The sequence below is a fragment of the Puntigrus tetrazona genome, chromosome 7 (assembly GCF_018831695.1).
Source record: "Puntigrus tetrazona isolate hp1 chromosome 7, ASM1883169v1, whole genome shotgun sequence".
NCBI lineage: Eukaryota > Metazoa > Chordata > Actinopteri > Cypriniformes > Cyprinidae > Puntigrus > Puntigrus tetrazona.
Window position 1 is genome coordinate 13304409 of NC_056705.1, and position 12235 is coordinate 13316643.

The following is a 12235-nucleotide window of genomic DNA, read 5'->3' on the forward strand; positions in this document are numbered from 1 at the left end:
TGTGTGTGTGTATACATATATGCATGTATAAAGCCTATAGAGCATTCATCATACGACCTTTTGGCTGTCAAAAAAGACAGTAAGCAGTATCTGATTAATCTATTGTCCCACCTGACTCTTTGTGTCCTTGAGTGAGTTGAACAGGTTTAAAATGTAGTTCGTGTGTATTTATAACCGAGACATGTAGATTGCATTAACTCAACTGGCTGGCACTCGGTTTACAAGCCATTCTGTCATCTGCAAAAGCCATTTGGAAAAGATATAAAACAGTGTTTCTTGGCGATAGTTCATTTGTATTAATATTTCTCAAGCAAGAGATTAGCTGCCGCTATTGAAGTCTGTGCGTCTTCAAGGGGGTGTCTGGGTGGACACTTTGGGGATTCAGGTGTCAGTGCCATGCGTTTATTGACAGCCGATATGGTATGATGAACCTTGCGGTGGGTGCCTGAGGGAGGGGATTGAAAAGTGAAGGAGAGAGAATGATGAGAGGGATAACACATCTAGACGGAGAACTGAGAGAAGTACTGCGTGAGACGCTGGGAATACCCAGAGCGAACAAGAAGGCCGGATCGTGAGTGAGACTGTGTGTGATTATGCGCGTGTATGCGGAGGGGGAGCTGCATGCTTAATTAGGGGATTTGGAAAAGGAGGGATAGACCACGTGTTAATGTAAGACTGAGAGACGCAGGAAGACAGCGATGAGGGAGACAGGTGCCAGTGCACTCGCCATATTCATCTGAGGTTTCAGGGTCAGAGAGAGGGCATGCCCAAGTACACATCTAAAAGTGGAAATATATATACAATTATACAAACGTGATGCATGCACTTAACCGCCTTTGTTTTTATTGCACTGTTTACATGTTTTATGGTAAATTTTTAACGCACGAAAGCAGGCAAGTGGCCTTCCTGGCTGCTGTGTGTCTTAATAGGAACCTTTTGTTTCATTGGAAGCCGATAGTGTGTTTTGTGTGTGTGTGAGCGCACACACTCGTCTCAGTATCAGTAATTGTTTGCTATGTCACTGTGTTTTCAGCTAGACTGGTTGCATGGATGGAGTTACATCCCCAAACAAAAGGCAGTCCTCGTGCAGGTAGACACGAACAGATGTAAAGGCACTTGACGTACACTACATAGCATGTTATGAGGGTTAATTAAACATTATATCGAAAATGCAAATGAATGCCAGAGTTTTTACCTATTTAGAAGACCCGAGGACACCCATACCAGGTCTACCACACAAAACCTGGTTGTCACAGCGACGTCAAACAGAAAGAGAACACCTGCACTGATCCTGTTATATTAGACACATGGACACTACTACTGCAAATAACTGTTGACTGAAGTCTTATCTGCATCATCCTTTATAAGTACACCGCAAATAACAGCCTTACCTGAAAATTATTTCATCACTGGATACTTTGCCACAAGGAACATTTCACACCAAAGCAAAACAAAAAAAGAAAGGTGAGGTACAGGTAAGTGCTGCATCTATTTTTTCATTGGGATTCAATTCAGACCTCAGTGTATATTTTTCATTGTTCATACAGTTGTTTGTTATATTATAAATGCCTACTGAGTATGGGTTGATTCTTTTTTTGCCACATTAAAATGCTAATTTTAACATAACATTTTATATAAATTTATATAAAAATATAAAGTAATTTAAAAGTGTTATGGTATTATTTTCCTTTATTTACTTGTTTATTCCAGCAAATTATATTACTTGTGATAAATTATTATTTGTGATATTTTAATATCTGAGAACTGAAGCACAACATTTCAGGTTTTGTGAAATAAGGTGTTTGCAAAAAAAGATTTAAGTCCTGTTGTAGTCTTGTTCTGGGGTTGCACAGTTGAAAAACAATTGCTCTAACAAGGATACAATTGCCTTACAATTGGCCTCCATATGTGAAACATTAAAATAACTACCATTTCCTGACAACTTCACTGTCAAGCATAATTATTCTGGTTCTGAGGAGAAAATGCGTCCAAAGAATGTCCTGGTCAAGTTGCTTTTTAGTCATAATTCAAAGACATGTGTGTAAGTCAAGCCTCGCCCCCTCCACAAAAAGAAAGAAAAACACCTATGGTCATGCAGGATAGATGCTGCTGGAGCAAATCACCAGAGATCAGGCATTTGGTTAAATAGAAGTGGGAATGAGTTGTGCAAATTTTACCAGGAGAATGATACCAACTGCAGACTCAAATTTGCATCAAAATGGCTTGAGAACAAAAAGCTGAATGTTCAGCAAAGGGCCAGTCAAAACCCTGATCTCAGTCCAACTGATGATCTGTGACAGATTTCGAAAATTGCAGTGTGTCAGTGTTATCTGACTAACTAGAACAACCTGTGGAGCAAATCTGCATAGACGAATAAGCCAAAATCAAACCTGAACAGTGTGTGCTGCAGACTGGTCCAAAATATCATAATTGTTAATAATATAATTGTTTTTATTTGTTTAAATTAAATTCATTTTTGCGTAAATGCTGCAGTAGTAATAGGCATAACCATCAGTATTTTATATTTTTAATAGTTTCGGATTAAAACATCAAAGAGATATGTTTATAATGTACCGTATTGTTTTTTTTTTGTTTGCTCTGATTCATTCCCTCGATGAGGTAAGTCAAGAGTGCAGTGCTAGTGTTGGCCTGTCCGGTATGTGCACACAGCTTGGATCCAGACTACACACATACGCAAGCACTAACGCAAATGTACAAACACTCATAGGTGGCTCATATACCAGCACACTTAGTTGGCCCCTGGCCTCCCCTTGCCCCTTGCCAGAACCCCAATAGCTAACATGTCCCCCTAAATCATATCCCTTCCCACATACACACAATTTCTCTCATGCACACCAAAACACATTTAGTCTCGACTTTAATATGAGATACCCAATCACTCTTAAACCCTGATCCCAAACCCCTCTAAACACAACTTTCCCTCTAAACGTATTTTATTTTGATGTTTTTACGTGCAAAGGGACTCCTGACACATTAACCTCTCCAGGGCATGTCTAACCCTTCTCCATTTCCAAGGGAAACTACACCGTCTGCAAATACACCGTTACCCAATCATCCCTGAAACTAAAGCTAAACTCGAGGTTACAGGACGACACTTAACATTGTGGTTTACAGATTCTGCCGCTTGTGACTGCTATGGAGCTTTAACAGAAATAGGATATATAGCCTATATATAAAATTTTTACTTAGGTACTTTTATTTTATTTTGTTTTTTTTTATTTTATTGCACATATACTGGAATAATCCCTGAACATGAGTTGATTTTAAATTATTCTCATGTAACTCAGATGTAGATTATTGTCTATTCTGACAATTTGATGTCAAATTTAATTATCATTATTTGTTGTGTGAAATATTATAATGTTCTCATCTCAGGGTTCAATTGAATTCAATTTTATCTTCTCATGTTTTATTGCATTAACTATCGATGCATACATTTCCCCCAACTTGTCCCTCGGCATGTTAATGTTTCTTCTTTCTTGTTTATTTGACTTTTCTCTCATCTTGCTTCTTTCTGCCTCTCCATTTTGCAGGATGCCAGAGAAAGTGTGCAAGTTTCAAGGTCAGTGTTATCATAAACTGAAGAGATCATGTCTGAGGCGAGGGGCTTTGTTCCAAGATCCATTCTTTCCTCCTTTAGCCGAGTCACTGTTCTACAAAAGGAGGCCCCCTGCAGGACTGACGTGGAAGAGACCTAGGGTAAGTTTCCATTTTAAATGTGTTTTTTTAAAAAGAGTATAGTACAGTCTGATGTTACTGTACATACGGTCTGATGGCAGGCCAGTAGTGTCTGACCCTCTCAGTGAGCGGATCTATCCTGGTGACTCTAAATGTGGCTGCAGAGTCAGCAGCAAAAGAGATATGTTTAATTAAAGGCCTTTCTGATGGCTGCAAGGCGTCAGTAACCTGATTCTTCAAAGAGTGCATGTGTTGTGTGTATGGCTTCCAGTGAGGGAGACTGCCAACATATTATGCTACATTTACATGTGATAATCCTGCCAAAACGAACAGACACTTAAAGCAGCGATATTCTAAAATTTTAAGGAAAAATATTTTTAATGTAATTAAAATGTTAATTCATAATATTAGATATTATGTAGTTAAAGCACTATGTTTTTTTGTATGTTTATTTGAATAGAAAATATTTAGTTTTTTATTAAACAAATATTTATACTGCTTTTTACTTATCTGCTTTTGAAAAAAAAAAAAAAAAAAAAGATGAAATGGGTAGATGCAATCATATACACAAATACTAATTATTTAAGGGTCTTCTGTCTTACACTCAGGAACTGTGTAAAGATCCACGGCTATTTGTGGATGGAATCAGCACAAGGGATCTGCACCAGGGCAGTCTGGGTAACTGCTGGATGGTGGCAGCCACATCATGTTTGGCAGCAGAATCCTCACTCTGGAAGAAGGTCAGAAAATATGTGTGTGCGTTTGTGAGTGTGTGTTTGTGCTACATTGTGGGGACCAAATATCCATAGAAGGATAATAAAACCTGTGAAGACAGACCTACGGCCCCACATGATGAAAACAATGGATTAAAATAGTAAGTGATATTTATCAGGGAATAAAAAATATAGTTTGGTCAGTATAAAAGTCTCAGAATTATACAAATTTGCATAATGGCATGGGTATGACATGGTATTACAAGAAGAAGGTGACCTATGAGGACGTTACCTCATGTCCCCACTTTTCAAAACACATATAAATCATACAGAGTGAGTTTTTTTATTGTAAATCTAAAAATGGCTGTAGTTTCCTTTGAGAGGTAGGTTTAGGTGTAAGACAATAGCACATACAGTTTATACAGTATAAAAACTATTACACCAATGGAATGCCCCCACAATTCACAAAAAGAAATGTGTGTATGTATCGATTTTTCAGTAAATATTCAGCAAGACTGCATTAAATTTAGTGACAGTATAAAAAACATAATATTTTACACAATGTTTACTTTAAATAAATACCATCACTGGAGTAAATCGCATTATAAATATATTAAAATGATAAAATAGTTTATTTAAATATAATAATAGCTGTTCACAAATAACATTTTCAATATACTTTTATTACTGTATTTTTTATTAAACAATTGCAGAAACATTAAAACAATCTTACCCAGCCCAAACATTTAAAATGGTGTATATGGGCTTTACTGACTGCTCATTTAACAAGATTTTACTCTTGTTGTCTCTTACTTTTTAATGGTCTTTTATTCAGGTGATCCCAGACCACGCTGAACAGGAGTGGCACCCAAAGCGCCCGGATCTGTATGCTGGAATTTTTCACTTCCGTTTCTGGCGATTGGGCCAGTGGACAGATGTCGTGGTGGATGACCGATTACCGGTCAGTGAAGATGGAACGCTGCTCTTCTGCCGTTCTGCAACGCCACGGAATTCTGGAGTGCTTTGTTGGAGAAAGCTTATGCCAAGTGAGATGCTTGTCACATAAGACGAAAATGTTTCAATAAATTAAACCTCTTTTATTTAAAAAAACAAATAACTGTGCCTCTCTCTTTGCCTTTTAGGCTAAATGGGTGTTACGAGGCTTTAGAGGGAGGTAATACAGCCGAAGCCCTAGTCGATTTTACTGGTGGTGTCTCTGAACCATTGAGTTTGAACCAGGAGGAGCTGATCCAGCATGTTGACCAGAGAAAAATGCTGTTCCAGACACTAGCACATGCACACAACCATAAAGCTCTCATCACCTGTTCCATTCGGGTCAGGAAACATATCATATTTTTTTTATATTTATATATATCTTTTTACAGTCTAAACACCCTGCAAATCAAGTAACTAAACAAAATGCTGCATAATAACTGCATCCTGATGGAATTAACAACACATTCAAATCACACAGCTTTGATTTTTATCTCTTTCTTAAACACTCATTTTGTGTTGCAGCCAGCAGAAGGAGAGCAGGTGGAGTCAGTTCTGGACTGCGGACTGATAAAGGGTCATGCATACGGTGTGACTGCATTCAAAAAACTTCGCATGTCAGAGACTCGATTGCATATGGTCCGGATGAGGAACCCTTGGGGCACAGCAGACTGGACAGGAGCGTGGAGTCTGGGGTGAGTTAATGGCTACCTATCTTACTTAGAAGCACAAAGTCATTGAATAATCATAGTTACCAGACCCCACAATTTGACAATTTAATTGAGTTCTTGGCATTTCCCATGTTGCTCTGTAAATAGTGCAGGAAATTGATTGGTGCGTGGTACTTATAAGGTACAAAAAAGAGCAATATCTGAGCATCACCTGAAACGTCTTTAATTGGGTGGACACTTCATAGTGTATCTGCTACTGTTCTGGTGAGTGAGACTCTGAAGTTGGGGCATGTATATTCAATCATCTTTGGAACAACAGCTCCAGTGGTGCAACTGGTCAGTGCGTAGTTCTAATCTTCCAATAATGTCAGAAATGAAAGTTGGAATTTGTGTATTTGAGCAATATAGACCAGTTATGAATGAACATTTGGAGTTGGCTTTCCTTAACTGTTCAAAATAACAGCTCCAGTGGCGCAATCGGTTAGCGCGCGGTACTTATACAGCAGTACAATGCAAAGCGATGCCGAGGTTGTGAGTTCGAGCCTCACCTGGAGCACAGTTTTACATGGAGAAAACATATTAAACCAAAATTAGATCAACTACTAGTGTCAACAAGATAAAATCACAGTCCAAACCATTATGTAGGCTTATTCAGGTGGTAAATCTGGTCCCCAAGACCTACTTTCCTGCAGAGTTTAGCTCACCTCGATAATTTTTATTTAAAAAAAAAGGCTTCATTTTGAATTATAATTTCCACGAACATCACCTCCTCTGTTGTGTGCTCTGGTGAGGCAGGGTTAATGTAAATAACAGGGTCTGTGACGTCACTAACCCAGGAAGTGGCTCATTGTAGTCCCTATCAGCTGTCTGTTTGTTGTAGGCCTTAAAAAATGAATTCTGCAAAAGAAAATGTATCCCTTTGCATTGAACTTTGATCATTGTAACTCTGCTGATGTTGTTTATGATCAAAGCCGTATTACACACTAAAGTTTAACTAAAGTTAAAAAGATGAAATTATAATCTGCGATTTTGCCAAGACAAAATTACTGTTCCAAAATATAGAATTATTTGAATTTGAATTTGAATTTGATTTAAACCTAACCATACTTAAAATATATGCCTAAAACCAGTAAAAGAATGATAGCTGATTAACAAGTTTGTAGAAGCACCTAACCCTGACCATAAGCCTTCCTGAAAAATTATATCTCAAATCTGATTGGTTGATTGGCAAAAGGGTGAAAAAGAAAAAAAAGAAGAGGAGGAAATGGTTATTGTGATATTGTGGTCTATTAACTCTGTCACAAACGTCCTGCTGCCCTGTGTCTTGCTCTCTCATTGGCTGATTGTCATTAAGCTGTAGGTTAATATATTTTTTAGTCAGAGCTCATTTCACACAGTACGATTTTAAATCACAGACAGGTCCAGGTAATATTTAGCATGGCAAATATTTCACAGGCGTTGGTGATCGCATGTTTGATAATTCACACTGCGTGACTGTCACTTGCGTGAATGAGCACCCATTTGCCTCCGATTTCAGGGCATTTGTGTGCAATTTTGCAAAACCAGTCGGTGAGAGAAAATCAGGAAAAAATCATGCAGCGTGAACTCAGCATAATTGTAACCATTCCCTCAAGATCCTCTACTTGAAGAGAGGTGTTCCAGTAAGGAAATAATTCAAGGACTTAGGGTTAAAGACCAGGTTAATAAACCAGATTCTGTGTTATCATTGGTCCGATGGGATGTCAATTAAACTCCTTGAAGGGTCAACTGACAGTCAGCACGTGTAAATGTCCCTGTAATACGAACTTAGCTTGACTCTTTTAACTGAGAATTGTGTTCTGTGACATTTTTCCAAATTTGATAATAGGGACAAACTATGACATGGAAAGTGTTTGAAATTTAATGATAAATGCTTATAACATTATGTTTACACTTGTTTTCATTTCAGGTCTCCTCAGTGGCAGCAGCTTAACCGCAAAGAACGGGACAAGATGGGCCTTATTGTCCGAGATGTTGGAGAGTTTTGGTATTGTAAATTAATGTAGATTTTCAGTGACATGAATGTGTATTTTGGCAAAAAAAATAGAATAGAAATAATTTATTTAAGAAACATGTTTTAACCCAGTATTGATAATGTCTAAATCTCTTTAGGATGGAGTTTGAGGACTTCTGCCATTACTTCACAGACATGGTGGTTTGCAGGTTGCCGGAAAAATCCCTCCTTTGGCCACAGACCCAATGGAGGGAGGTGTGCTGTCAGGGTGCCTGGACCTATGCATCTGGTATCCAGCCTCCTCTCTCATCTTCTTGTCATCTCAACATCAAGAACGAGAGGCCTTCAACCAGGCTCCAGTGGTCCAAACAGAGGCCAGCTCAAAGACGAGACAAAAAAGAACAAAGACTGAGTGAAAGGCAGAAAGAGGGTCAAATCCAAGGACAAAAACAGAAAAAGAAAGAAGAAGTAAAAACGAAGCAAACTAAGGGGAGAAGGGAGCATGTGAAAAAACAGGCAGAATGCTCCGAGATGAGACGGGAGAGGCAAATAGACCAAAGAAGTCGGTGTGGAGGATGTATCAATCACAGAGACACATTTCTATACAACCCACAGGTAAATCACTCTGGGAATTTTCTAACTAAAATGACAGTGAGCATAAGTTATATGATTAGGTTTATGTTAACATTAGTTCAAAATCCTTTTTAAAAAGCTTGCTTATTTTCTATAGCTCTTTTGATAATATGTTTCCTTATGTTACATTCAGATGTGTGTCCTTTATATCTCTATTTCTTAGTTCCTTTTTGAACTGGCTGGAGATGGGGCAGAGGTGCTGATATGTTTGCAACAGGAGGACAGGAGGATGAAAAGGAGAGAAGGAAGTGGGGAGAACTTACCAATCGGCTTTGAGGTTCTAAGGGTAAGTTACTACATGTCATCTGCATTTTTAGACATGGTCGGTTATTGAGACCGTTTAGTTTATGTGGACTGTGGGAGTGGTTTATCTAAATTCTATGCAGCCTCTGCAAAATCACACAAGCAACAGTGTTGTTACCCCGAATATCAGGTGATAAATAAATGTACGCAATCTACAGTTGTTTACGCCCAGGAGGAAGCGTGTGTATACGTTGCGATACTAAAATTGATGAAAGCTGTAACTCAGGGGAGAAGAATGTTCTAGTAAATTATGTCATTTTTGTTTTCGCCGTGCAAAAAAAGTTGTCTCCTAGAGTCGCAAAACTAAAGTTATGCTACTGACAGTTGCTCAATCAGATTTGATCAATGCACCTATTATATAATTTAAACTAAAACATTAGATTCTAGCCTACATTAGCAGTTATTTACTTCATCAATGTTCTTTTTCCTCAGGTGGAGGTGAATCGTGTTTGTCGTGTACAGTGTTTATGTGAGCAGGCTGCTAGCTCTGTGTATATGGACTCCCGGAGCGTTACTCTTCGAGTGACTCTTGGCCCCGGACGCTACGTCATCCTCCCCACTACTTTCCAGCCTGGTGCCACTGGTCGCTTCCTACTGCGTTTTTTCTCACACTCACATGTGCGCCTCAGGTAAGGACAGAAGATTAGGCTACTCTGCTCTGTTTTGCATTCAAATAAGCAACCAGTTGAACAGTAAACAAAATGTGGATCTAGTTCTCTAGTTCTGATTTAAATGATTATAATTTGTAATATTGTATGTTTAATAAGGTGACTGATTTAAATGATTATGAAGTGTTTTTTTTTTCTTCACTTTATCTACTACTGTCTTCAGGGAGTTGAAGGAAGACCTACCTGCTCCTTCATTGTGGCAGTGTTGTATTCCTGAGCCAAGCGCTGTAACTACAGTCCATCTGCTCAAAGCCTCTGGACTTAGCCATCCCAAACAAAAAGGTTAAAACGTATCACTAAACTTTACTGCAATGCTTAAATGACCAGCATGCGTGGCTATGATCTTATTAACCTTTATATGTTCAGGGCCATTCAAATGGTAAACTTGTTTTCAAAGTTATGGGTATAAAATCATAGAAGTAGCTCCATAAAAGAGGTAACAATAAAGCACATGTACATTATTTATAAGCACACATTTCATTAAAGGGATAATATAATCATTGTTTACTCACCCTAAAGGTGTTCAAACCCATATGGATGAGTATCAAAAAGATACTTTAAATAAAGTTGGTAACAGACAGTCGATTGTAGCCACTGACTTTAATAGAACAGAAAAAAATACTATATATACCTAGTGAAGGCTTTGGATCAGTCAGAAACTGGATCATTCCTGCTTTCGCTGTTAGCAGACATGTATTCTATTTCTTTCAGCTGACTATGCCTTTTAATCTTTTCTTCTGTATGTGTATATATCAGCTCCTGATGTGTATGCTGTCATCCGTTGCGAGGAAAGCTCTGTGAGGACTAAAATTTTCAAAAAAGATGGAAGTCCTGAATTCAACACCAAGGCCATATTTTACAGCAGGAACCCAAAGTCCAAAATATCTATTGAGGTTAGAGGCTACTGCACTGTATTTTGTGGAGGCTGACCTTTGGGACTATTTCTTATAAATTATTGAATGTAAAAAGTTTTTCTGAGGTTTGTTTTACTCTGTGTACTTGTTTATGCGCAGCTGTGGAAAAGAGGTTTGCTGTGGGACACGTTCCTGGGAGGAGCACGAATTCAGACAGGAGGACAGGAACGCTATCAAAACAGAGTGATTGACTTGCAGGGCGGCCAATCACGCGGCTGTGTTTTTATAGAGACTTCCTCCAGCCAGTGTCTGACAGACCTGTGACCTAGTCACGGGAATGACTTATGATATATCGTCAAAGGACTCACATTTCTGCCATACTTCAACGTAGAAATCTTCTGGAGCAATCTGGGGTCATGTGCTTTGCTCAAGGACAAGGTGATGGATGAAATTCATTGTATCTGCTGGACAGATCGTGAAAAAAACTTAAGGCCTCGGATTATAATTACTAAATATGACTGCAGTATAAATTAAATCTGCTATTCACGTTGATGCTCTTCGTCAGTGTTAATGGTTGTTACTGATATCTCAGGATGTCTTTTAAAGCTAAATTTTAACTTAACTTAAAACATGTTTACCTAAAATAAACATGTAAACTGCCAAAAAAAAATGTCTTTTCTATCTGTAGTTCTTGAACACATTGTTACGTGTTTGTGTTGTTCGTACTCACTACTTGCTGTGCTATCATTGTGTATGGTATTTGTTTTGATGTTTGTTACTTGCCACCGTGTTTAGTTCGTTCCATTTTCCCATACACTGTAAAACATCACGCGTTATGTGTTATGACGCCGGGGAGAAGTAGACAGGTAAGGATGTCACGTGACATACACTACAACACGTAGGAATCTGCCTTGTATAGTACATTACGTTAGGGCCGCGTGCCACCCCAATGACTCTTGTTTTGGCTGAGCGAGTGTAGTTTAGTTAGGGCGTCTCGGACGCTGAAGACATTTACTTTCCATATATTTCTATTTCTAGATAGCTTAGGGGAAATTAAGTAGCTGGAGGCTGTTTTTGATTTATTTTCTTTGATTTAGCTCCGCCCTCGTCCTTTCTTCCCGTTCCCTCCGTCTCGTGTATTGTTCATGTAAATACTGTAAATAGTGCACATGTATATACGTTTTCCTTTTTGTTTCGTCACCTCTAAACTTTCAGTATTTAATAATCACAAACAAAAATTAAAGCATTCACTTGCACTTTAGTTCGCTGTGTTTTCTTTGTCCGGCACACTGTATGCACGTTCTTTACTGTCTGTCTTTTTAAATGTTATACCCCAGTACCCCAGGCCTGTTTTTTGTAATCTCTTTTTAATTAATCGAAATAGAAACCATTTCATTAAAAAAAAGAGTGAGAATTATTTCAAAGCACCTGTAAGATCTAACTTGAGATTTTTTCCTCTGCTTCTTCCTTTTGGAGAACAGGGATATAAAATATAAACAGGCTTTCAATAACTCCAGTTTACTGAATTCATTGCAGCATAATGCATTTTGATGCTGTTGGCACACAGCAAGAACTGGTTTATCTTGAAATGTTGAAACCTTCTGAAAACAAGTGCATAAACTTTTCATGGCTGTTTCTAATCCATATAAAGACTTTCCAGAACCAGACTTCAACACAAGAGAACTTGGTTTGACTGTATAACAGTAAG

The 12235-nt window shown here is 38.3% G+C and overlaps 1 protein-coding gene and 1 non-coding gene across 2 annotated transcripts; both read left to right on the forward strand.

Moving 5' to 3' along the window:
* Positions 1 to 475: 475 nt before the first annotated feature.
* LOC122349184 (calpain-5-like) lies at positions 476 to 11776 on the forward strand. Its single transcript, XM_043245128.1, is given in 14 exon segments — positions 476 to 571; positions 1034 to 3720; positions 4308 to 4439; positions 5248 to 5416; positions 5419 to 5458; positions 5555 to 5747; positions 5931 to 6100; positions 8025 to 8102; positions 8228 to 8684; positions 8866 to 8988; positions 9438 to 9634; positions 9837 to 9955; positions 10430 to 10566; positions 10687 to 11776. Coding segments are annotated over 13 exon segments (2319 nt in total). The 5' UTR covers positions 476 to 571; positions 1034 to 3381; the 3' UTR covers positions 10852 to 11776.
* Positions 6539 to 6632, forward strand: trnai-uau. Its single transcript has 2 exons — positions 6539 to 6576; positions 6597 to 6632. It is a non-coding gene; the product is annotated as a tRNA-Ile (tRNA).
* Positions 11777 to 12235: the final 459 nt, after the last annotated feature.